The sequence below is a fragment of the Rhineura floridana genome, chromosome 6, assembly GCF_030035675.1.
Source record: "Rhineura floridana isolate rRhiFlo1 chromosome 6, rRhiFlo1.hap2, whole genome shotgun sequence".
NCBI lineage: Eukaryota > Metazoa > Chordata > Lepidosauria > Squamata > Rhineuridae > Rhineura > Rhineura floridana.
In genome coordinates, this window is record NC_084485.1 from 148,619,157 (window position 1) to 148,646,819 (window position 27,663).

At 44.1% G+C, this 27,663-nt stretch overlaps 1 protein-coding gene across 1 annotated transcript in view; it reads right to left on the reverse strand.

Annotated features, from left to right (window-relative positions):
• The window catches only part of C6H1orf21 (chromosome 6 C1orf21 homolog), a 217,946-nt gene that overhangs the window by 142,015 nt on the left and 48,268 nt on the right, over positions 1 to 27,663 (reverse strand). Inside the window, exon 2 of the mRNA XM_061634049.1 lies at positions 1,773 to 1,989. Coding sequence (XP_061490033.1) covers positions 1,773 to 1,866 — 94 coding nt within the window. The 5' untranslated portion in view covers positions 1,867 to 1,989. The remainder of the gene's footprint in view (positions 1 to 1,772; positions 1,990 to 27,663) is intronic.

Below are 27,663 nucleotides of genomic sequence, written 5' to 3' on the forward strand. Positions count from 1 at the left end.
ACTCTCTTCAACTCCGAAAATTTAAACCATCCCCAGCGTATATTCATATACTCTCCTCTTTAAAAACACCAAAGGAAAACCATGGCTTGTCTGAACTAGAGATTTCTCAACTCACAGCTCACTCTTAGCTATTCTGCTACATCTCAATAATTCCACAGTTTGCCTACTATATAAAACTTCACCAACTTCATCAAAACCTACCAATTTCAACAGGACTAAAAAAGTCCATTCTAAAGAAGATTAGATTCACTAATAGGCAAAAAACCCTTGTGGTTTAAGAATGTATCTACAGCCAGCCCAACAGATATTTCTATTGAACTTTAAAAAGCAGGGAAATTGGGCAGCTATAATGAATGCACCAAGGAAGCAGGAGACCTGACCTTCTCTCTGAGATACTGTACTGCCCTACACATTTGTAAAAATGCAAACACAATTTGGGTTGGTCTTTCACAGTTCAATCCACTTCCTGTGTAGCTTGGAAGAATTTGATAGCGTGCCTCTGAGCACATGGTGAGTGGTTGCAACACATGCAATCAGGATGGTATCTCCTGATTCCTGAGTAACTACTGTTTCTACAGAGAATTTAACCAAGAAATTTATTTTACCCTGCTTTTTAAAGTTTGACTGAAATATCTGTTGGCTATAGGTACATTCTTAAACCAAACGGTTTTTTTTTTTTTGCCTGCTAGTGAATTTCTCTGCTTTTTAATCTGGAAAATAAGAAATGGAAGTTCAGAACTATACGTTTTATAAGATTTTGTTTTAAAAGGAGCTTATGGGAAGCAACAGAATTGCATGGGGGCGTATTTTCAGTTTAACATGGCAGAATGTGAAAACTCCATGCTGACTATAGTATACAGCCGCTCTTGTGGCTGTATAACATACCACACATGAATGCTACTACAAAGGCTGCCCTAAGACACTATGTTTTATAATGTTTAACCTTGTTCCCTTATTTCCAGTAAGGACGAGATCTCCTTTGAAAAATGTCTCTCTTTCTAATAGACCATACTGGAGTGATTGAGTGGATGGTGGTTTTGTATGTATTGGTAGATGTGTGTGAGGTGTGACAGTAAAATAAGATGAATGATATTGAATGAATAGGTATTATATGATTTGTGTAGATGTAAGGCAGAATTTGGGTGTGATGTGTAAGTAATTTGTGGGTGTGGGTGTGCTTTGGAAAGAGGGTGGTTGAAGAGGGAAGGATCCCTCACTCTAAACATACTTTAAAATGTGCTGCTATGTCTTGTTTTTCATAATTTTAATGGGTTTATTGCATTGCACTGTATTTTATTGTAGTTTCATTTTTTGTTTTATACATATTGTATTATTTTACAAGCCGTTTAGAGCCTATCCAAGTATTAAATGGTGTATAAATATATTGCATTAATAAAAATCAGTGTTTCTAACAAACAGCTGCTGACTTAGAAGGTTTACTCTCCATATAAATTTAAGACACAGAAGAAATTTAAACAAACACTATTCAACAGATCCTGGAAACAACTACAACAGAGGTTTTCGATAAGCTTTATTTTGCATCCAGCACCATATTCTGTTGTTTCTCCGCTCACAGGGAATCACAGTACATACACAGACCTGAATATATGTCCCCAAATACTTATATCCCAAAATACCTTCATGAAAAATCCTGAGGAATAGAAGAACTGTTCACAAATGTCAAAAAGAGCAAGTAGAATTTGAACAACAAAAAAGGTTCAGTAAGGCATGGACTAATGAAATGGTCAAGAACCACGAATGAGGACACTTACCCCCAAATACATCTCCGTTCTGATAACTTTTTCCCTTCTGAGCTTCCTCTTCATTTTGTACAGCAGAAACATGCTTGGCTGACGCACAGCCCATAGTTTCATTTAGTTAGCTCCAGCTTGACTGAGCCGCAAACCATTTCTACAGACGTGCACGCATGGTCTTTTATTTATTTATTTTTTAGAAATAATCCACCTTCCAGCTTTGTCTTTTTTTAACCTGTTAACATAATGCAAGAGAAACAAGACAACCATTCAGTAGGTGTATGAGTCAAATAGCTATCACCGATGCTTTCCACAGTGGAATACGTCAAAAGAAGGAAAATCAAGAAGCCAAGAACCATCTTACAGAATAAAACATTCCTCTTCTCCAAAAGTCAGGCATGAGTAGCCACTGACATCTGCAGCACTTGTACTCATGAACATCCATTAATTATTGGAGGTGTGGTGATGTTTTCATTTTCAGGGATAAAGATTTTTTTTTAATTTTAAATAAATTTTGTCATTACATACAAAAGATGGTGGCAAATTTAATTACTTTTCTGACTTCCATATATGTTCCTACCGGTGTGTTTCTGCTTCAAGGTCCTGAGTCTGAGGACTCTAGTAAATTCACAGTATTTTCAGGTGGCCTTCTGAACGAATGAATGAATGAGTCTTTATTTTTACCCTGCCCTTTTTCCAAATTTGGGACTCAGGGCGGCTTACAAATAAAAACTACACATTGGTAAAAAACATACAAAAATATACAATTAAAATAGAATTAAACTATTTGTAACATTAAAATCATGAAACATACACTTAAGATACTAAAACAATTTAAAACATTAAGAATAGGACCATAGAACAATACAACAGACCTTATGAGGCCCTATCTTAAACATCTTCTAGTCCAAAAGCCTGTCGGAATAAAAAAGTCTTTGCCTGCCAACGGAAGGATAGCAAGGAAGGGGCCATTCGTACTTCCCTAGGAAGAGAGTTCCAGAACCTGGGGGCAGCCACCGAGAAGGCCCTATCTTGCATCCCCACCAATTGCACTTGCGAAGGTGTTGGGACTGAGAGAAGGGCCTCTCCTGAAGATCTCAGGGCCCAGGCAGGCTCATATGGGGAGATACGGTCTGACAAATAGCCTGGACCTAGGCCGTATAGAGCTTTATAGGTCAAAACCAGCACTTTGTATTGTGACCAGAAACAAACTGGCAGCCAGTGGAGCTGTTGTAACAAAGGGGTTGTATGGTCCCTGTAACCAGCCCCAGTTAGCACTCTGGCTGCAGCTCTTTGTACCAGTTTAAGTTTCCAAACAGTCTTCAAAGGCAGCCCCACGTAGAGCGTGTTACAGTAATCTAAATGGGATGTAACTAAGGCATGCATCACTGTAATCAAATCAGGCGTCTCCAGGAACGGGCCCAGCTGGCGCACCAGTCTTGCCTGGGCAAAAGCACTCCTGGCCACTGCAGAGACCTGGGCCTCCAAGTTCAAAGCTGAGTCCAGGAGCACACCCAAACTGTGAACCTGTGTCTTCAGGGGGAGTGTAACCCCATCCAGCACAGGCTGAATCCCTATTCCCTGATTTGCCTTTCGACTAACCAGGAGCACCTCTGTCTTGTCTGGATTTAATTTCAAACTTCTGAAATACACATAGCAGTTTGGGGAGTTAGTTTTGGCCCTGCAAAAAAAGTACTGATTCCAAATTGCAGACCAAGCCCCTGGGCAGTCACATTGTACCATACCACAGCAGCTTTCTGGTTGGCGGTGGGAGAGGGAGAAGGAGAATGATGTCAAAATAAATAATTGCAATTCCTTTAAATGACAAAGCAATCTGAACCTTTAGGAGTAAGATCAGATACTGGAAAAGGTTGCTGAGCAGCTTCAGGCACATCTGAACATGATCAACTCCCCTGGAAATCTGGCTTTCAGTCTGAGCATAGTATAAAATTTGTGTTTCACCTTTTAGATAACTTTTTGAGTCATACTGAACCCACACCATGGGTTCAATTTTAACCAGTCACAGTTAGCACATGCAGCTATCTACAACATATATGAACCTTCTCCGTTCTCAAGGAAGACCATGTAAGTGGACATAATACATATTCATGTTAATATTTATCTTGCAAAGAGAAAGATGTGAACATACTTGCATGAAGTTATATGGATATAAAACTCTCAGTGAGTACTCGCTGTTTGGGGGCATAAAATATTTTTATTTCAAACAATACTTTACATCCCTCAATCCTTCTCAACTGAGGGTGCCACTCTCTCAGAACACCCTGGTTCTTATAAACCTTACACCTATGCTTGCACATTCCTTAACTCTTTACTTGGTCTGTCTACCTGTATGTCTATTTACATGAAGTTTTGAAACTACAAAGCAGGCAGGTCACCACTACTCTCAAGATGATTGTTACATCCAAGTGTAACCAAATGACAGTTCATCACTAAAGGAACAAGCCCATGGAGGTGAGGATGCCCAAGTCTCACTGCAGGTTGTTCCCATAACATTAAAGGAACAAGCTGCAGCTATCCTTGGACTCATGCACTCCCTTTCTAACAATCTGGCACAGCCACAAGGAGGAGACTGGAAGCTTTTGCTTCCATTTTTTATTAACCACAGTTTAGCTTTACATTTGAACTCTAAACTATAGTTAATCTTAACTATAGTTTGTTAAAACAAGTTTCATAAGTCAAGATATGAAGCTGACTTGTTTCAGAAAGCCACAGAGGAGATTAACCACAACTTGTCTGGGTTAATAAAAAATGGGTAATCAAAAGCTTCCAATCTCATCCTCATGGAGGTGGGGATGCCCAAACCTCACTGCAGGTTGTTCCCATAACATTAACCATAGTTGATTGTTATGTCCAGACACAGTCATTATGTTCCAGCTATATTTACTGGTACCTAGGACAAAGTTATGTCACATCCAACTGGAGATTCCTTGTGCAAAATAGAGGAACACTGCAGTATGTGAAGCACTTACACAGTTTGCCAGCATTTATAAGTATTTGAGAATTACAAGCTAATTAAACGAAACTGAGTCAAATTCCTCCAAACAGTCAGAATTGCAAGGGGATTCAAGATACACTTAAACAAATGGAAGTGGATCCACACAAAGTTGCTCTTGTACCTTTTCAGAAACTACAAGTAAGCAATCCTGATAATATACCTTTAAAACCTGCTGCAAGTTTTAATTTCAGTGACCATAACTTTTTAGGCTTGGAATATATTTCCAATAGAAAAAAACAGAAAATCTTCTAATCCTGGAAAACAAGTTGACTTGGAGGAAAATAAGGCAACATTTACCATGTGTGCGTGTGCGTGCGTGCACTCTCTTGCTCTTAATTAGCAGAGGTTACATTCCCAGAATTTTTTCCCATCCTCTCAACAGTCACTTAAGCTCCCAGTGATGGCCACCAACTTGGATGGCTTTAAAAGACAATTAGACAAATTCATGAAAAATAAGGCTATCAATGGCTACTAGTCACAACGCCTATGTTTTAACTTCACTACTGGAGGCAGTACTTCTCCAAATACCAGTTCTCCAAATACCTTCTGAGGGAAGGAAAGTGTTGTTGCACTCAGGTTCTGTTCGCAGGCTTTGCATAGGCATTTGACTGATCACTTTAAAAATGGGATGCTGGATGATATGGACCTTTGGCCTAATGCAGCACATCTCTTCTTTTGTAGTGCTGAACCGCAGTTTAGCATTACATCTGAATGCAGCCAATATAGCTCAGTGCAAGAGGACTGCAGATGCAATACTTGTTCTAAGTGTGAGCACTTGTACATTAGAAAAGAGCTTGGTATAGCTGGGATTGGAATAGATTATATTACTAATGGAATATAAACAAATGTAGTTTAATACAAGTTAAAATTTTAAATCATCTACAGATGTATTACAAAATTATTGTCTAAATACTTGTTTATACATTGGCTGTTGTTTGTTATATGTATAGTTTCATGTAGTTTGTATATTAAGAATCTATGAGAAGCTTGAAAATGAACTGATTTTGGGGAGGCGTGGCTTGCTGTCAAGCAAGATGCCTGCATAGCTTTCTCTCTCCCTATTCCGTCTGGGCCTTTTTATGCTTAATGACACAGACAAAGCAATCTAATATTACCTAACATATCAGCAAAGAACAAAGCAATCTAATATTACCTAACATATCAGCAAAGAACTAGGCATGCACTTGGCTTCAAACAAGGGACAGCGGAAAGATCCCAGATTTGATAAGTTGGGGCTAGAAAGTTCTGAAGATTCGGCCCTGTCAAGTGCGGAAGATTCAAATATGGCTCAAGGTTGATCTAAGACAGTTAAAAGCATGACATTGACCAGAGATTTGACAGAGGATATAGATACGTTGACGCACTTTAAGCTACTGCGTAAAGATCTGGCCAGTGATTTACAGGTGGCTATTGATCTGATACGCTGAAAATGTACAGCTTTACAATAACAATTTGCTGAAGTGGCTAAGGCAGCCAGTGAAGCATTAGACCTGAGTGTGAACAATGACTCTCAAATTGCGAAGTTGAAAGTGATTGCATCTCAAAGACCAGGAAAATAAATTTCATAAACAGCATTTTCACTTGAGGGGGGTCCCGGAAAGAGAAGAGGGGTCTCATCTGAGATTTTATATGGCAATGGTTTAAAGATTTAAAAATAGAGACTGAGCAAATCTACCAGGTTCCTGGGCCTCGGCTCAAAATGCGGGAAAAACAGAGAATTATAAGGTTTGACAAGCTCTATGTAAAGGAAGAGGTCTACAAGGCTCTTCACAACTTTTGCTCACTATGCTGTGGAGAAGCAGAGGTGCTGGTTTTTAGATATTTGTGCACATACGTTGAAAAGACAACACAACCTTAAACCGATCACCGAAGCTTTACAGCAAGCAGGAATAGCTTGCCACTGGGGGTTTCCCGTCAAATTAATGGTGCAGCACAAGGACAAAATCCTGTTGGCCAGATCTTTGAAAAAGGCCAGGAAACTGTTAAAATTACTGTACATCAAACTACCAGGGACCTTGGAGAACCAGGCAGGCTATTCTGAGGAAGGTGCGTGGGACCTGGCTTGGGAGGGGGAAACAAAGGAAAAGCTAAAGCGAAGAAGCACCCAGCTCAGGAAGATTACCCTAAGAAGAGAGCACAGGGTTGTTGAATGCAGGGGGAACTTTTAAGTAACTAAGATTCATTCCTCTTGGTTCATTGCAGAGTTTGCAGTTTATTGTAACTTTCACTATATCATGCCTTCGTTTTATTTCATCTTATAAATAAGGTTAAATCTAGGGCATATAAGTCCCTTTACCTGGCATTTATAGACTTTTCATCAGCCTTTGACCTAATCGATAGAGACCTATTGTGGCAGAAATTATCACTTGCAGATATTGATATGAGATTACTACATCAGATCCAATCCCTCCACCAAGGAAATCAGCTAAGGGTCCGTCTTGGCCCCAATGGCGCACTTTCTCATGAAATCCCAGTTGGCCGAGGTGTTAAACAAGGCTGCATCCTGGCCCCCTTTTTGTTTAATTTTTTCATTAACGACCTTATTTCTATTATGGCCTCCCCCAATTTTTTCCCCCCTGCGGTAGGGAATAGAAAGATAGCGTCCCTGCTTTATGCAGATGATTTGGTATTGTTGTCCCAAAATAAAGTTGGATTAAAGAGAATGCTTTCTCGATTGGAAGAATACTGCGAGATCCCCGTTCCGCGCCCACTTACCGGGCGAAGGGGCGTGTTTGCGGCCGCCACCGAAGCCGGGCCGCCATCTTGGGGTGTGTGCGTGCACGCAGCGCGCAGGCGCACTGACGTAGCACGCAGCGAGGGGGCAGGGCGGCAGATGGCCATTTAAGGCCGTGCCGCCAGCCGCCCTCCCTCACTGCAAGCTTGGTGGCAAATTCAAACGGCGGCAGGCTCCGGCATCGGCGGCGCGACTCATCGATTCGCTCACCGACGCACGCGGCTCCTCAAGGCTCCTACAGGCCAGGCCTTGGTGCTGGGTGGCTGGCGGCGAGGAGCGGTTGGCGCGCCTTGATCGCGGCGCGGCGAGGACGGCAGAGAGGCCCGGGCGCCCTGGAGAGGCAGTTGGGACTAGGCCTCTGGAGGCCTTCCAGCGGGAGGTGCGGCGGCAGCAGCCGTTGAGCTCCTCTCCAGGGAAGCCTGCAAGAGGCAGCTGCAGACCCGGCGGTGCAGCAGAGAGAGCCCTAGGCCTCGGGAGGCCCTCCAGAGGAGCGAAGCGCAGCGGCAGCACGGCCTAACGGCAGCGGCGGATCTCAGGCGAGGCGGCCTTGTGGCCGCGTTCTTTTTCTTTGATTGCTACCCAGGGGCCCCCTGTGGGAAGGTTCTCTGCCCCTCATCCACCCCATAGCAAGGGAAGTGGGTCCCAGCCCCATCTTGCATGCCCTCCATTTCTCACTTGGCGGCCCAGGTTGCCAGGATTGTGGGGTGAGATAAAGGGGCCCATCAGCAGGGGAGGGGAGTGAGCAGGGGACACAGTCCAGCTGGGCTGTGAGGGTGCTGCCCCCCCTTATAGGTATCCCCACGCTGACCACCTCTCACTTTGCCAGGAGGCACTTCCGCAACGGGCATAGGCCTTGGGGGTCATTTCTGCTGGATAGACCCGGCTACACTCTGGCTCAGGATGCCACCTAAAAAAGGTCAAGGTGGGCCAAAAGGGAAGGGAAGGGCCCCCAGGGCAGAGGGTAGGTGCCCACCCCCAGCGGCGGAGGATGGGGGACAAGGGGAAGGCATGCCATGGACTGCTATACTGGCCAGGTTAGAAGCCCTGGAGAGGGGCTCAGCCCAGCCGGCACCTGGGAGAACAAAGGAACCACCCCCCAAGCGGCCCCGGGATAAAGCGCTGCGTCCAGTGGGCGGGGCTAACGCTGCAGCTATTACTTCTATCTTAGCATGACTGGACGTGCTGGAGGCAGGGCCTAATGGGGCCGCAGCAAGAACGCCCAGAGCAGAAGCAGGACCAGCGTTGTCTTCACATGCAGCCCCGGGACCACAGCCCATGCATGGCTCCTCAGCAGACAACATACTGGGTGAGTCTCCCTGGGCAGCACAACAACAGGGGCAGCCCCAGTGGGGCTGGCCCCCGTGGGGGTTCCCATACTGGCCTTTTTCCCCACCAGCTGAAACTGAGTGGTATGGGCAAGCTGTGATCCCCATGGATGTGGGGCACGGCACGCCACAACAACAGCCTCCCCTAGGGTTGGCCTGTGAGCAGGTCTGGCAGTCCACTGCCGGGACAGGGATGGGAGTGGGGGTGCAGCCCTCCTGGTTGGTACCCCCTCCTGCAGAGGACACTGACCCTCTGGGTTCAATGAGGGACGGGGCTATACCTTTTGGGGAGACATCAGCCCCACTGGGCTTTCACCTGCTGCCCGCTACAAAGGAAAAAATATGGAAGGGGGAGTATGTCGACTTATTCTCACTTCTATACAGGGAGCCAGTTAGGAGGGAGAAGGATAAGGGCGAAGAGGCAGAACCAGACAAGCCCAAGAGGCGGCGCATAGAGCGCACTTGGGCCAATTGGTTGCCTGCATTTCTGACATACATGGGGGTGGTGATGCAGAAACAGCCACAGAAGGGCCCTATCCTGATTAAATACCTCGATATCGTATATCGGGGCTACTCTGAGTTCCAGGGGGCAGCATGGCTTGCCTATGACGAATCGTTTCGTATGAGGGCGGCCTTTGATACCTCCCTCCCCTGGGACAAAAAGGAAGCAGATCTGTGGCTACAGTTTATGTCTCACTCCAAGCCCATAGCCGGGGATAGAACAGACAGCGGCCACCTCTTGGCCCGCCAGGCGGCAGCAGCTCCTTCCCACGGGCCCGCGGGGCAGGGGGTTCAACCCCGCCTGCTCTGCTGGGAGTTCAGCTCCCGAAGCCACTGTGGTCGTACCCCCTGCAGGTTCCGACACGAGTGCGCAATCTGCAGGGGTCCGCACTCCTGCGCTGCCTGCCCCAGGGGCCGCCCCTTCAGAGGTGGGAACAGGGACTCAGCCGGCGCAAGGAGACCGGGAGCTGCTAGCACAGCTCAAGGAAAGGGGCCCCAGTCCAGTTAAACTCCCTGAACTCCAGTACTTGCTCTGCCTTTACCCCCGAGTCCAAGACGCCCAGTTTTTGCTCCAGGGCTTTACAGAGGGTTTTCGGATCCCCTATTCGGGCCCCAGGCACCACTTCATGTCCCGCAACCTCAAATCAGTGGCAGGCATGGAATCAGTCGTGGGAGAGAAAATTGGAAAGGAGGTCATGGCAGGCCGCGTTCTGGGTCCCTTTATGGCACCACCCATCCCTTCACTCAGAGTTTCCCCGCTGGGCCTCGTGCCCAAGAAGGCACCAGGCGAATTTCGCCTTATACACCACCTGTCTTTTCCCCAGGGTGGGTCAGTAAATGACTTCATCCCATCAGACCTCTGCTCTGTCCGCTACACGTCATTTGACTGCGCAGTTCGTATGGTTAGGGACTGCGGGATGGCCGCCCTCATGGGAAAGTGTGACATCAAATCTGCCTTCCGTCTCCTCCCTGTGCACCCAGGGGACTTTGAGCTGTTAGGCTTTGCCTTCATGGGCAAATATTATGTGGATAGGGCATTGCCTATGGGCTGCTCCATCTCATGCTCGGTTTTTGAGCGCTTCAGTTCTTTCTTGGAGTGGGCAGTCAGGAGACGGGCAGGCCGGCAATCAGTGGTGCACTATTTGGACGACTTCCTGTTTGCGGGCCCTGCAGACTCGGGCGCCTGTCAGGCATTTATGGAGCAGTTTGCGGGGATGGCGGGCGAACTGGGTGTTCCCCTTGCGGCTGAGAAAACTGAGGGCCCTTCCACCACCCTCACTTTTCTGGGCATAGAGATCGATACAGTGGCCCAGTGCTGTAGGCTCCCACAGGATAAGCTGGTAGCCCTTAAGGGGAAAATCTCAGAGGTGGTTGGGGCAAAGAAGGTGACATTGGCCACACTACAACAGCTGGCAGGCCATATGAACTTTGCATGCAGGGTGGTAGCACCCGGGCGCGCATTCCTGCGGTGCGTGTACGATGCCATGGAGGGCCTATCACGCCCCCACCACCACACGCGTGTTACTGCCGCTCTCCGGGAGGACCTGGCAGTTTGGTCCACCTTCCTGCAGGAATTCAATGGGGTCTCCTTATGGAGAAGGGATCGCCTGCTGGAAGCGGAGCTACAGGTGAGCTCCGATGCCTCAGGTTCCTGCGGTTTTGGGGTCATTTTCCATGACTCATGGTGTCATGGCAGCTGGCCACAGAACTGGGCGCAGGCTGGCCTGACCAGAGACCTGACCTTTTTGGAGTTCTTCCCCATTGTCGTGGCCATACACCTTTGGCCCGACAAGCTAGGCAATTCCTCAGTCCACTTTTGGTGCGACAACCTCCCTACGGTGCATGTCATCAACACCCTGTCCTCTAGAAACCCCAACGTTATGCGGCTGGTTCGTGTGTTCATGCTCCAATGTCTTCGCTATAATATACAGTTCCTTGCACACCATGTCCCGGGTATTGATAATAGTATTGCTGATGCTCTATCACGGAACCAGATGGAGAGATTTCACCAGCTGGCGCCATGGGCAAGGGCTCAGCCGGACGTGGTACCCCCAGCGCTATGGGAGATTGGAGGACCGAATCAGAACGGGCCATAAGCCTGTCTGTGGCACCCAGCACTTTGGCCAGCTACCAGGGGGCAGGTAGGGACCTGGCAAGCTTCAGGGAGTCCAGAGGCTACACCCAGGAGTGGCCCATCCCCGTGGAGCATCTTATGGAGTTCTGCGTGGAAGGGAAGCGGAGGTGACTTTCAGTCAGGACAATCAGAGGTAAGCTCTCCGGTCTATCCTTCCTAGGGAAAGCACGGGGCTTCCAGGACTACTCCGGTGACTTTAGGGTCCGCCGGATGCTGGAGGGGTGGTCCCGTGAGCGCCCACACACACCTGATGCCCGCGCCCCCTTTTCCCCAGAGCTACTGTTGGGTCTGCAGGGACAGTGGAGGGTTCTATGTTCTTCCCATTTTGAGGCACTGCTATACCATGCTGCGGCCCTCACCTTGTTCTTTGGGGCCTTCCAAATAGGGGAGGTAGTGGCAGGTTCTAAGACGGATGGCTCCCTCCGGGCCCTTCTGGTTTCTGATCTCAGCTGCCTGCAACTCAGGCAGTCAAAGACGGACCAACACCACAAGGGTCGTCTGATTGTGTTATCCCCATGCCAACAGGAGGAACTCTGCCCGGTGAGGGCCCTGCGCATCTTTCTGGCAGCCCGGGGGATGCAGCCAGGGTACCTATTCAGGCATAGGGACCTCCAGCCCCTTACCAAGTATCAATGTTGGTCGGTGACAAAGGCAGCACTCCATAGGCTAGGTGTGGATGCCCGCAAGTTCGGGACACACTCCTTCCGGATAGGAGCAGCCTCTACGGCCGCCCACCTGGGTTTTTCCAAGGGGCAGCTACAGGCAGTGGGCAGGTGGTCCTCGGATGCATATAAGACTTATGTTAGACCACTAACAGAGATGCAGGAGGCCAGCAGCTAATGGCAATTGTTGTCATTTTTGGCAGGCTGCTGGGAAAGATCGGAGCAAGTGAGCATCCTCCTCCGCGGTCACAGCATGATTTTCTGGGCAGGCCGCAGGGCGGCGAAGTCCCGCATTGGAACGCAGCTGGGGCTCAGTCAGTGGGCCTCAGTGCGGTGGCTTGGGCGCCGGGGGATGCGTTGGGACGGTCTCCTGCCTACCTTGTTCCAGTCGGCTGTGGACCGGGCGGTGCCCCAGGTGCTGGTCATCCACCTGGGAGGTAATGACTTGGGCCTGTTGAAGGGCAAGGCCCTGATCGAACAGGCATGTAGTGACCTCCAGGCCATTGCGCTGCGCTGGCCGGGGGTGCACTTGGTATGGTCTGACATCCTGCCGCGCAGGACGTGGAATTGTGCTGGTGACCCACGGGGAATGGGCAGGGCTCGGAAGAAGGTTAATAGAGAGATTCAGAGGGCCATCAAGGGCCTGGGGGGTTCTGTCATACACCACCCAGAGATCAAGCACGATAGGCTGGAGTTGTTCAGGCCAGATGGCGTGCACTTGACTGACGGGGGCAATGACATCTTCCTGATGGACCTGCAGAGGGGTGTGCACCAGATTCTTATCGGGTGTGGGGTAAAGGGAGACTAAGCAGAGGCTTTTCCCCCTTTTGTGGCAAGGAAGCGTGGGGGAAAGGTTAAAAGGGAAAGGGCAGCTAGGTGACACCTTTAGGCACCTTTGGGGGTGATTGGCGGTCCGGGAGCCTTCCATTCAGGGCTATACGGCCCGGGAGCAGAACACGGGCCGCTTTTGGGGCCGTGCCTCATCCGCTCAGAGTTTCAGGGCTCCGGGGGGTGGTGATGCGGGTTGGACCCCCTACACATCTTCAGGGTGTGGCCAGAGCTGGGGCCTGGCACAGGGCAGCCCCAGGCTCAGCCAAGGTTTGGTTGCCCTATAGCTGCAAGCAGGCTTCGCCTGGATCAGCAGAATTCCCCCTCGCTTGATTGTCCCTCTGCAGGTTCATTGGTTATAATTGACTCTGTTTTAATAAAGTGGCCCATGATTTAACCCAATGAATGGTGTCTGTGTTTATTTCGGCAATAGGCCGCAACCATCACCTTCTAGTAAACTTTACTAAAACCAAAATAATGGTTTGTGGGAGGTACAGTAGGATGAAATCCATTTGGTTATTAAATGGCCATCAACTAGAACAAGTTAGTACCTTTAAATATTTAGGTATTTGTATTAATAATAATCTCTCTTGGTCCTCCCAATTAGAAATGATTAAGCTGATGACATTAAGATCAAATGGCCAACTAAAGAAGTTTTTCTACTCGCATGGTGGCCAGGTTTTAGGCCCAATGTTAAAAATCTACACTGCCAAATTACTTCCAAAAATTCTGTATGGTGTAGAGCTCTGGGGCCACTCGGTTAAAAATAGACTTGAAGTTCTCCAAAACCAATTTATGAAGCAAATTTTGGGTCTTTCTAAGGGTACTCCTGCAGCCCATTTAAGGGCGGAACTGGGCCTTCCGTCCTTGGCTGCCAGGATTGATCTGGCCTTTCTAAGATATTGGAAAAGGTCCAGATCTCTGGATGATTCCTCCCTTATAAAACTCTGTTGGAACGACCCACAGGGAGTGAATGACTGGGGGGAAAAAAACACGGAGTTATTATTGTTTTACGATCTTACTCCAACTAAGTTCCTAAGCCTCTCTTCCTCTGATCTTCAAAATTGGATCTTCAATCACGATGCATATCAGGATAGAGCCTCAATTGTGGCAGCTTCTTTCTCCCCATGGTTTCCTCAAATAAAACTTAATCACGCTCCACCATCTTATTTTAATACTCTGACTCGTCCTCCGTTACGAAAAGCTTTTATGGAGCTGAGGTTCCAAGCCATGCCTACTGCCATTCTAGAGGGCCAATATAAGGGAATTCCGTTTGCAAATCGTTTTTGCATTTTTGGTTGTATGGCCCTTGAGGACTTAATACACTATATGTTACTCTGCCCTCTCTATCTTCATCCTAGAAGAAAATTTCTGGCTCCTCTTTCATGCTTTTCCAGCGGTCTTTCTTTTAATGAATTGATAATTGCACTTTTGATGGACAGTAATAACCAAACTACTATTGCGGTGGCAAATTTCGCTCTTGCTGCCAGAAAGATCAGAGAAAAGTATGTTATCTCAATGTGTAAATAAATTGTTGATTTATCTTCTTATTTTAAATGTATTTTAGAACTATTGTTTTACTGTTTCATGTTGCAACGGCCTATGGCCATAAGCAAATAAAGTATTGATTGATTCTCTATATCACATTGTCTTGTTTTATCTTAAGTGTCAATTTCATCACTTTAAAGCTGCCTATGATGGGATTGGGTGCAAGGCGTACTCTGTCAACTTACCCTATGTGGCCAACCCTGGAAGTTATCCTACAAGCCTACAGAAGGTGTGGTTTTACCTGCTTGGAATAGCACATAGGCTGTCCTCTGCTTGTAGGACTTGGTTCTAATGTCACCCCCCCTTTTCTCCAAATTCAAGTCCCTTGTCTGGTAAAAGAATATCTTAGTCTTGGATGCAGCTACTTGGGTGCTTTCTTACAAGACATGATATGGCAGATAACCTGAGAGCTCTAACATTAAATGTCAGAGGCCCGGGAGGGAGGGAGGGACGGAGTGGCCTGGGCACACAAGTGAAGAGGTCGAGAGTGACATCCCTTCTAAAGAGCGAGAATCCTGTGTGATGCTCCTTCAAGAGACACATCAGAAATCAGCAGGATGGAATGAAATACAGGGGCGGTGGTTAAGATAAGTTCTATTCTTATGGCTCATCCAAGGCAAGAGGGGTGTTCATCAATTTAATGCAAAGGTGGTCTGCAGTTATCAAGGACACAATCTATGACTCCAGAGGGCACTGTATTTTCGCTGCAGGCATGCTGGAAGGCACGATGTCACATTCGATTCTAGCTACACCCCCAATGAGGGGCAAGTAGCCTTTCTGAAATGAGGAACTAGAGGTTTGGGACTCTTCCAAGGAGGGGCTCTGTGATCTTGGAGGGGGAATCTGAATAGTGTGAATATCTGGATAGGAGTGGACATCCCTCTCAGAGATTGCAGAGGCCAATGCAGGTGTCTAAACTGATTTCTGATTTTGGATTAGTGGATGTGTGGCACGGTAGACATCCACAAAGAAGAAAATACACATTATTTTCCACCCAACATTCCTCATATTCAAGGACTGATCATATCCTAATATCCTCTGATATGTGGCACAGGGTGATAGATGCACAAATAGGTGTAATATTGGTATCAAACCATGCCCCAGTTGTAACTGTTTTGAGTACGCCCTCAGTAGTTCAGGGTCTTTATACTTGGCAACTACCTGCAAACTTGCTTTTGAAAAATTACATTAAGACCTGCTTACAAGGGGGTATCACCCATTATTCTGATTAAAATATTTCTCCGAAGTGGATCCAGCAATTCTATGGGATGCCTTGAAATCAGTTGCTGGGGGCAATGTATAATGGAGGCTGTGACATTCAAATGCACAAAAAAGGAATTAAAGCGCTTCTTACTTGCAGATATATAGGGTCTAGAGAGAGATCATAAAGCATCTGGAAGTATAAAAATTTACAGAAAGCTATTAGGCAAATGAGCAGAACTAGCAGAATTGCAGATGGGCTATATCAGCAGTGCAATGGTTTATACTAATCGTAATTATTATGAATTAGGAAACAAAAAGTCCAGACTATTGGCTAAAGCTCTAAGAAAGAAACGTGAACGCAATCGCATTGCGCTTATAGTTAATCCAGAGGACTTTTCTTGCTATACTATGAAGGCCATAATTTAAACATTTGCTGAAAAATAAAAAATTGTACAATACAGACCTGCCAAGTCAAATGAGCATATCTGAATATTTGTGTAGTTCCCACTTTTCAGAGTTGTGGACTGATCACATCAAACTAGTAGACAGATGCATAATGCATGAAGAAGTTCTAGCAGTGATCAAAAAGCTTAAAAATGGTAAGGTAGAAGGGTTAGATGGTTTCGGGGGTGAATTTTATAAAACCTTCTGGGACTTTCTTGCTCTGGTGCTTGTGGCACTATTCAATAATATTATGGATGGGGAGACATGCCACCCTATTGGAAAATGTCAAGGCTTGTTGTTCTAAATATGCCAAGGAAGGATCCTGCTCAGCTTGGCTCATATTGGTGTATTACCCTCAATAACCAAGATGCTAAGATCTTTTCTGCAATTTTGGCGAATCAATTGGGTAGGGTAGTGGGGAAATATGTAGCTAAAGATCAGCAGGGATTCATCCTTAGGAGACAGATTGCAGACTCAATTTGTAGGGCCTTGAATGCACTTTACTGTACATACTCAAAAACCCAAGGCCTTTGACAGAGTAGAATGGCCTTATCTTTTAGTTCTTAATCAGAAAAAATTTGGAGCTCAATTTATGAACATTATACAGGGAATCTACAAAGAGGCCTCAGCGTTGGTGCATATTAATGGTGTGGACACGCCAGGGCTGTCCTCTCTCATCCCTGCTTTTCATTTCAGCCACAGAAACCTTGGCAGATAGAATAAAGCAGAGCCCAGATATCCAAGGAATACAGTGGGGGCCGAGTTACACACCACCACTATAATATGTTCACTGATGACATGCTTCTGTTTCTTCGAAATCCGGTAGTAGTGTTGTCTGTACTCAAACTAATACTACAAGATTTCCAAGTGGTTCAGGTATAGAGGTTGATTACAGCATGGCCTCTCTCCAACCAAGCAGTATAAAATACCTAGGTGTGGTTCTGTCAAAAGAGATCATCCAGCTTAAAAAATGAAATTTTAATCTGCTGGCACAGCCAAGACAGCAGCTGTAAAGATGGCCATCTTGCCCACATTTCTGGATTTGTTTCAAATTCTCCCTATTAAAGTACCACTAAATTAGATGCATTCATGGCAGAACATGCTAAATCGCTTTATCAATGGTAACAACAGAGCTTGGGTGAATAAAGCCACTTTGTACAAATTACCTACAGAGAGATCAGGGGGTCCTGTCATTACAATGTTATTATGATGCTTCTAATTTAAAACAGTTAATCCAAATAATAACCAGGAATTTTAATACAGACTGTGTATGGAGGTGCCTAGGGCAAATCCCTCCTACAGAGTTTTGCCATTCTTAAAAATAATGCTGATTAGCTTACAATCAACAGAAATTCCTTTGTTCAAAGCTACACTTGAAATATGGAAACGCTGGGTCAAAATATTAGCCGCACAAGAATCCCCACTCCTTCCCATATTGGATCGCCAGAGGTTTAATGATCTAGATAAATATGCGCAATTTAAAGACTTGGAAAGTAAAGGGAGATATAGAGTGCTAGATCTATTTGATAAAAAAGCATTGATAACAGTGGATCAACTACAAGTTAAGCTCAGGAAGGTAACTAACTTGGATGCAATTATTACAAATTCAGTCATTTGGTAGATATGTTATGTGGGTACAAGGGTCACTTAGATTTTTAATGCTCTATGGAAATATTTGTGTTAATGCCAGTAGTAAGTTAAAAGGCATGATTGCGATCATATAAAAATGACTAATATTGGCACAACATGGATCGACATTATGACTGAAAGATCTCTGGGAAGCAGATCTTAATCCACCCACTGATGTGGCTAGGTGGAATGGGCAATGAAAAAGACATCCGTTGCGTACAGTATCAGCCCGAGTTAAGGAGTCATTGCTAAAGGTACTTCTCCGCTGGTACTGTACGCCAGTAAAACTACATAGAATAAACTCCAGTTTATCACCTAACTGTTGGAGAGGATGTCATAGTTGGGAATGTATTACCACGTGTGATCGTCATGCCACCAGGTAGCAGCCTTTTGGAACAGGGTATTTTAGCAGGTCTCAGCCATATTAGCGCCAATCATTCCTCACAATCCTCAGTTGGCTTTATTATCTATAATACCTGACCACATGCAGAATATAGTTCACAAAGAGCTATTGTTCTTTTTGATGGCAGCAGGTAAACTGGAAATTGTGCTACACGGGTATACTTCGCAGTTTTCCACAAAAGGCTGGTAGAATCAAATTTGGCATCTAGCAATTATGGAAAAGCTAACACAGCAGTGTAAACTTGTTAGAGGAACACTGAAAGAGAGCACTTCTGAGGGGGTATGGTGGCCATTTTTAACTTTTATGGTTGGAGATCAATGTAATAGCAGACCACCTGACACTCATATTCCATTCTGGGCGAGGGTATTTCAGAGACAATGAAACCAGCACGGTCTTTCCATTATTTGATATCTTTTGTCTATGAAATTTGTAGCAGTCATTTAAGTTGCTGCAATTTGTTCTTTCTATCTTATATGCTATTTTAATATTGAAAAAAATGGGCTGCCTTCAAGTCGATCCCGACTTATGGCGACCCTCTGAATAGAGTTTTCATGGTAAGCGGTATTCAGAGGGGGTTTCCCGTTGCCTCCCTCTGAGGCTGAGAGGCAGTGACTGGCCCAAGGTCACCCAGTGAGCTTCATGGCTGTGTGGGGATTCAAATCCTGGTCTCCCAGGTCGTAGTCCAGCACCTTAACCACTACACCACACATATTAATATTACCATTGGATATTAATTGATATTACCATAATTGGATAATTATGTTAGATTTTTGGAATGTGTTATTATAGTTACTATTCTTATTCTTATTAGTATGCTGTTTCGTGTTAACTTCCTTTATTTTCCTTTTTTTCACATTTTACGTGCACAGTTACACTGAAAAATAAGTTTTTTTAAAAAAATAATGAACTGATTTTAGAAGAGGTTTTATATGCAGAAACTAGAGTAAAAAAGTTTTAAGTATATTTCATACTTTATTTTGTGGTTGAACCTGATGACAGAAAGCAGTGGTTTTCATACTGTGTTCCAAGGCACCCTGAGGTTCCTCCAAAGCCAACCAAGCTTTCCTCACCTAAATGATCAATAAGGACAATAGCTTCCTTGATTGTGACTTTGCACTACAAACTCTGAAACACTGAGTGTAAATATGCCCCCAATGACAGCTTGTCCACCCAATCTACTGCTGAAATGCGCAACTACAGAGGTATGTTAGGTGTATTCTAAGATGTTCTCTCCATTCATGAAGAAGGACGGGCAAGGGCCAAGGGGCCCTGTCAGTGTGTTGTGTGAAACTGTGCACCCTGCAAGTTTTCCCAGAATCCTCTGCAGTAGTTGTGTAAGGGTTCTTTAGCATCTGTCAATGCGGAAAGGATTTCATGAAGCTGGAAAATTTGAAAACCACTTCTGCAGTGGATCACAAGAGCATATTAGTACACATGGAAGAGCAGGGAGAAAGGAAGCCTGTGGTTTTGATGACTGAAAGAGTCCCATATACATATATTGTATTAAACAAAAACCTACAATTCCCAACCATAAATGCTGGCAGATAATGACACAGTTTTTCAATGAAAACAGTCCAGCAGCAGTAGACAGACACAATATATTTTCTAAATAGGTTATTCTTTCAACAATCGACTCCACTTTCCAGACCCCTGGTTAGCATCTCTCCACTATTTTGATGTCCCATCTGGCATCCTAGCAGCCATTTTTACATCTAAATGGACCAACACACAAAAAGCCTCAAACGCACACTTACTTAGACACTCAATTTCCACTTTTGCAGTAAGGGACTCTGAAGAAAGGAATTATAAAGAGCCATAAAGCACATACAAATCAAATACAATTACTTGGTGGGGTCATTTAACAAATAGTTCAATTTATTTTTCTGTTTGTTATTTCACTGCAGCTTTTTTTCTTAATTTGATGTATGAGTAAAAACCTAAACACAGACTTCCAACAGCCATGCTATGATGCAAAATTAAAAGAAATTAAGAAGGCATTCTTCACTGACCTTTCCACACCCTGGATTCTTGTTAGGACAAGGACATAATATTCAAGTATCAAATAAGAGGATGTGTGCATGCATGCGTTCAATTTTACTACATTTTAATTCTTCAAAGAACTCAAGTTGGAATATCTCTTCCATAGTTCATCATCATTTGCAGACACCACAAAGGCGAAATGAATCCATTTGGCTTTTTAACAAACAGAAATCACATAATACAACACAACAAATGCAAAAGCAGATATTTATCCTGGTTCCCTATTCAGGTCCACAATAACTGCTAACAACTCCTCCTGGGACATTGTGCAGAGCAAGTTGAATTTAGAATCGCCATTTTTGTTCAATCCGCGATAGCAGTTCATTAAACAAGAATGCAGAAGAACATCAGTAAGAGCCCCGATTTTCTATTTATTGTTCATACAAAATTTATGTTCACATTGACACGAACGTATTAAATACCCCTGAAACGAGGAGTCTCCTCTATGAAAGCTGGTGCTGCATTATGAATTTTGATTTCCTGTGCCTATCACCATATTGCATTTTTTATGGCTCGTCTTGATGAATCCAGGCAGAGAGTCAAGCTGAGTAATAACATCATCATAAAGGATATAGTGAGGAAGGAGTTTGGGAGGGGGGAAGACTACCACCAGAGAAAAACTAAACGACTAGTAGAAGGCAGCAGAGAAATTCACCTTTCAGCCAACAAATTCCAGAGGAATAACTGTATTAGTCTGGTGTAGCAAGAACAAAGACTCACACAGCACCTTACAGAAGCGATGTTCTTTCCGAGGTCTATTTGAAAACATCGCCCAAGAGTATAATAGTCACAAAGTTAAAAATAATAATGTCATAATATATTAAAGACAAGATATGTTTTGTCTTAGCCGAGAATGACTGACTTAATACTAGTAACTACGACACTGCTAACAGTGACTGTGTGTTCCATGAGTACATTTGCACTGGATCCCCACCAAAACTCAACACAGCCTCCTCCTCCACTGCAGATCTACACATACTACATCCTTGGGTTGCAATACAAACCTAACAATATTTTAGGTCATCAGTTTCAGAATACAAGAGCAACTCCAAAGCATCAGCAATCCAGTAGCAAGAAGTATGCTACCTCCACCTCATATGAAAGGCTATATGCTAATGATTTTTTAAAAATGATTTTATGTTCACAAAGGGCATGGTTAGGAGAAGGGTTGGGGGAAATAGAGGGGGTGCTACGACTGAATTGCCCATTGTCAGAATCTAACATTTGCCAATGCAATGTGCACCACACAACTCTCAGCAGAAAAAGGGGTAAGGAGGGGGGAAAACCTTGAGCACAAATTACGCTCATGCACCCTTATAAACCTTGCTTGTAAAATCATTCACCAGCACTTGTGGTGGGGTGGGGTGGAGTGAGGGAATTGACATCCAGCAAACTTCTATGTGGCTGAGAAGGCATCTGGATGTTCATAATAAAGGGAAATCAGACCAACATGCGGCTGAGTCAGAGAGATGAAGCAAAACCCTGTGCAGAATTATACATTGTCGTGGCTTATGCATAAACCTCACCTTCTCTATTTTTAGCTTCTCTACAGGAAATGAGTTAAAGATGACAGCAGTACAATTCAAGCTTAGACAATGTATGAAACAGCATATTTAACACCCTAACACTAGTAGTTTTCAAAGTTTCTGCCTTCAGGAAACATTTTCCACTTTTGATTTTTCTTGAGGAAGCCTCTTGTCACATAACCCCATATACACATTACAGGGGTTTCTGGAGCTCTTGGCAGGACACACAGGGTTACAGCAGGGTGTTGACCGGGCCTGTCAGGCCTTCACCTTGTATGAACAGGGAGGGCGACATGCAGCTGCACGTTGCAGGGAAGAACAGTAGTGGTAGACAAATAGAAGCTTTCATGGAAATTTGCCCTCCATTACTGATCTTCTCTACTGACAATCCCTGGTGAGGTTCGCAAGCCACTGCTTTAGCCTGAACATTGTTTGTTTTAGTACTTATAAGAGCCCTTGTTGATGGCAAATATATTTTACAACACACACACACACACAGAGGGAATAAGGATACAGTGTGAAAGCACTAACTACTACAGTGCACGACAAAGTCAAGAGTGCCAGAAAAAATGGACGGCGGGGGGAAGTTCTCTGGCTGTCATCAGGTGCTGCCAACAAATATAGTCAGACTCATCTGGATTTGATTTATTTATTTAATAAATTTGTACCCTACATTTAGAGAAATCTTCACAAAGCAGTTTCCACTATATCTGAATCTGTTTCACAAACAATATATATAAAGAAAAAATCCATTGCATAAATTAATCTAATAAAAAAATTGCAAAATAACTTTAAAAGCCAAGGCACAAAATACCCAGTATATATTACTCATTACCACTAAAAACAATTTAAAAGAGGTCATCAAAGGCCTTTTAAACATTACAAGGGATGAGAGCTTCCCTGGACATTGTCATAGATCTGCAGAGGATGGTCCCACTTTTGCTAGCTGGAACTTCTCTGGACCTATTACAGGGAACCTTCTACTTGGGGTGGTATCCAACTAATGTGCCGTTAGCACAAGGATTTTCACTTGCACAACGGGACTTTCCCTGCTCTCCACCTTCCACACGTGCCCCATGCCCTCCCCAAATCTGCTCCAGAGGGGTGGGGGAACCCATAGAACAGACTGAGGGGATACACAGAGGGAGAAGGGAGGAAAGTCCCACTGTGTACGTGAAAATCTTTGCACTGATTGCACTGTGACTTAGTGCTACTTTGGATTCAACCCTAAGTCAGTACCCATCAAGTCCAACTTAATGTTGCAGGCTTATATATAGCCTTGATGGAATAGGACATCCTCTTCAACCACTACCACCTCGTCACCTTTCTTCCAGCTATGGCTTGGTTTTTTGGGCAGATCAGAGAAAGATTCAATCATCTTTGCAACCCATAAACACAGTATCACTGTTCTATAATGTCTATGAAAGTTCCACAATGTCTGAATAAGACATCTGTTATGTGCAACTATAGTAACACTCTCTAACCTGTGCGTCACCCAGAGGCAGGTGCTATGTGTTCCAGGAGAGGAGACAAGTAGTTAACCACACCTGTGGCACAGTAAATATCCAGCTGAGGAAATTAAGACTTTATTGGAAGCTTATTGAAATTAACGATTGTTGACATGGGATGCTACCAGCCAGGTATTAAGTGGGTGCTTCAATTAAAGCTACTCCTCAGATCAACCATTCAATAAAAATGTAGCAAATCACATTCTATGGCAGGATCATGGTAACCTTGTGCAAGTCTGAAACATTATATCAATATTTGACAGGCAAATGTTTGTGTGTGTGAGGGGGGTCCCTTTTCCTTCCAAGATCAGTCACTTAGCATTTGGTGAAATTACCATATGTGGACAAGCCTTCAGGAAAACAAGGCCCAATGTCATATGGTACCAAATGTGTTGGTCTTATCCATTTTGAAGTGACCTTTGAAAGCATATGGGATTTATGGTCATCACCTTGCACAACCTGCGTCTAACAGCAGAATGATGCAAAATAAAAGTCCACATGCTGACTTGAACTAAAAAGTAGATGTGAATCCTATGCAGGCAACTTAAACCTTTACATTTATTAGATAACATTTCCCCAACAAGCGGGGTTCTAAAGGACAATCATCCCACCTAAAACAACAAGGGAAAAGGCAACTTATTTCCAGCAGCAAAATATCTCAACTCATTTATCACTACATATCAGGGATGGGGAGCCTTTGGTCCTTCAGAAGTTCTTGGCCTCCATCTCCCATCAGCTCCAGTCAATGGTCAGGGATCATGGGAGTTGGACTCCTACAACATCTAGAGGGCCATAGGTTTCCTGCCCCCATGATACAGAATAAGCCCTACACCTCTATCTGAACCCTTTGAAGAAGTTTTGGTTTGATTTAAAAGATAGCTGCACCTATCTTTCAACATCAAAATTCACACATATTTTCAGATATCCCGTTTTCAATTTCATCCCCCACCCCCACCCTTTTTTAAAATGGAGTTTAACTGAGGAGATACTTCAACTATTCTAGTCTGGTTTCAGAAAATATGGTCAACAACATTTGTGACTGAGTTTGCAATTTTGCTTCAGAGTCTGTGAAGATAGACAGCAGAGAATAAAGTTTATTAAAATTGGATCATCTCTATTAAATACTAGAAATTTCAAAATAATATCAGTCCATGTACTATCTCTAATAACACTACAGTATAATGAAATCTTGCTTTATTTTTTATAAAAATTCTAAAAAAAAAAAAAACATTCCACTAGCAAAAAAATTCCTTGGAAGGAATAAACAAGCATTTGAAATTGTATTTATCTCCAAGTAACTCTCTTCGTATACTGACACAGTGACAGCAGCCATGAGGAAGAATAGGACTAGTAGCAGGCACTTTCTTCTCCTCCTGAGAGCGCAAGTGAGCAAGCGAGGAATGGCAGACGGGTGGCGGCAGAACTGGCCCCATTTTTTCCTTCTGGGTGGCAATGGGCCCAAATCTCAACATTACCTAGAGGGTGGGGACGGGCAAGCCAGAAGACAGCAGGTACTGCAGGGCCCTTCTCCATACCCCTCCCTGCTACTTCAACAGTCACTCACCAGAACACTTTTTCTGTGCCAGAGGCTGTGACCATCAACTGAAGCAACAGAGGAGGGAGGTTTGGCAGACAATGTAGTAATATTAGCCATGATAACTAAATGGAATCTCTTTTCAGAAGTGGTAGAAGGTTTAAGCATCATAATCTACAGACCCACAACAGGGTGTCCTTTTATCCTTTACTTCCTTGCTTGACAGCTTCCAAATGCATCTGGCTGGCAGCTGCTTAAGACTGAAACACCAGATGAGATGGACTTGGGTATGATCCAGCAAGACAGTTAGTCTTATGTTACTGTGTACAAAGTAACTGCAATTAGCTGCGTAGGCCGAATTTTACCCACAGTGATTTTATTTATCTCAGGGGTGGAGAGTCTTGATGAGGGCAGCTTGGACCCAAACACACCCACACCTAAACTAGTTCAAGGCAGAGTGGAGAGAATTCTGGCTTACACAGCTAACTGAAATAGGTCAATTTAATAGATGAAATACACATCTATAAAAAAAATCAATAAGAAGCTGATGGGCAGGCAAGCTTAACTCCCAAACACTGGGTGACCAATTGCCTCAGATTTAAAGTGAAACAAAATGTCTCTTAGCCACAAGGTATGAACATAGCAAATTCTGCTAATCAATCAAAAGACATGGTATTTGGAAGAGTAGCATTGATTAATGAATACCTCAGATGGGCACTGAGGCATGTGGTTAAAGGCAGCCGCTCCTCCCATGTGTTGTTTGACTGTTCTGGGCTCTGTTCTTACTGCTAAACATAGGCACAATTTGAGGGTGGGGGGAGTTTTAAGGTTAGCCCAAACTTAGTATCACTTGTACTCTCGGATATTACTCAGGTAAGTACAAAGTATTTTTTGGAGACAAGGTACGATCAGACCTATCATAAGAATTTATATCTATGCTGCTAAAGGATTTCACAATCTTAAACAAAACAAAACAAAATGCAGGCCAGCCACTGCCAAATTAAACTCACAGAAGCCAAGAAACAAAATGCCAATGTTGAAATTGCAGGTCTCCTCAGATTTCCTCTTCACTCATTTTACAAATGTAAGTTTTCTGTTATTAAATGCTTACAACACGTTGACAATGTCTATCAAGTATCAAACAAGGAAAACAAAGGATCTATGAAGCAGATTCTTTAAAAAACCAGTGTCTACACTTGCAAGGGATGCTATGTAACATCAGAAAAGTTCCAGATATTTAGATCTCCCATTAAAACACACATACAGATGGATTTATTGCTTGCTCTTCTGGAACCTTTAAAGTAATAAATTATTAACAGCCATGCTATTGCTACTGCAAATGAAAAATGACAGGCTTCCACATCCAAGAAGATTTCCAAAATGTTTATAATGAACTGTATTTTAAATGTCTGTAATCTTGTGAATCATTAGGAAATATCAAGGAAAGCATTCATCTAAAGTGGGGATGCAGAAAAGGCTGATCATAATGTCAGCCCAGGCCAATGAACATGTTAAATAGGAGTTTTCTCAAAAACAAAAGAGGCAGGAGATGCCAGCTTTAGATGCTGCAATTTGCAAAGGATGTCATAAGCGTAAGTGGGCCGGTCGAGATGTAAAGGGAACTGGCAGATTGTCTACGTCAGCACTCCCACTGCTGATGCATCTCCTAAGGCTGGAATGCTGTTAGAATTTAAAACAAAGGTGAAAGAATATAAAGACTGGCAATTGTGGGCCTCCACGATTGCCAACCACTTTGTCGGAAGCTCTCTCTTGCGCTCTCTCTCACACACACACCCCAATCTCACAACCCTTTGAGGAAAGTCCTTGCCTTCTTTATTTTGTCACCGAGTCCAATGATCAAACCATCTGTTCTCCACCTTGTTCCTTGTTTTTCTAAGAACAGTCCTATATGCATTTATTTGGAAATAAGCCCTACTGCATATAATTTACAAGTATAACTGCAGCTTAAAATCTATATTACCTTTAGCTGCCCAAACCCCTCCTGTTTTCTGAAATGGCTCTATGAAGTCTATCTTGCTATCCTTGTACCCAAATCCTCTTCCAGAATACCCACACTACTATCACCACCACCAGTACCCACCTTATCCATGAAGCTTTTGGTCAAAACTCTCACTCCCCATTCCAAAACTGAAATGAACCTTTAGTACATGTACCTGCATTTGTTTACAAGTATCCTTTATTATGCTTGTCTCGACTGCATTCCTCTCCCTCTGTTGTTTCCTTCACAGTTGGGAGCCTGCCTTTTTATGATGAATACAGCTTTATGATATATATACTCAGACTGAAACCATACAAACAGCTCCCATTTCACACATCATGAGTCAAATTTTTAATGTGAAGATCACTCCCTGTATTTGAAAAGTGAGATGTTTACATATGAACATACCTAAGGCTGTAAGGGTGGTGATAGCAGCAATATCCTTGAAGGAAAGAAATGATGGTGGTGAGGGAGGATTTAAATTAACTCATGGGTTGCCTCATAAGGTGTGGCTGGTGTTTCAAGTGTGGGGTTGTTGTTTGATCAGTCTGGGTGTGTGCACGAAGATTTAACAGGTCAGGTACCAAAAGAATTCACACCCAAGCCAAACATCTGATTTGCCCTTCCAATAGCATTCTGGGGTATGATTTTCCAGATACTTTTACTAATATTTGTAAAAAGGAAAATGTAACCTATGAAGCATCCTTAAAATCACGTGACATTGATAATTATTGATTTACCTGATCCTGTAAGAGTACTACCTGAATAAAAATCAAGTAGTAGGAGAAACGTATTGGGCATTAAGGATTAGAACTAAGAGTGATGTTGTACTTCCTAACAGTTCAGTAACAGTGATAAATATGCAATGGATCATT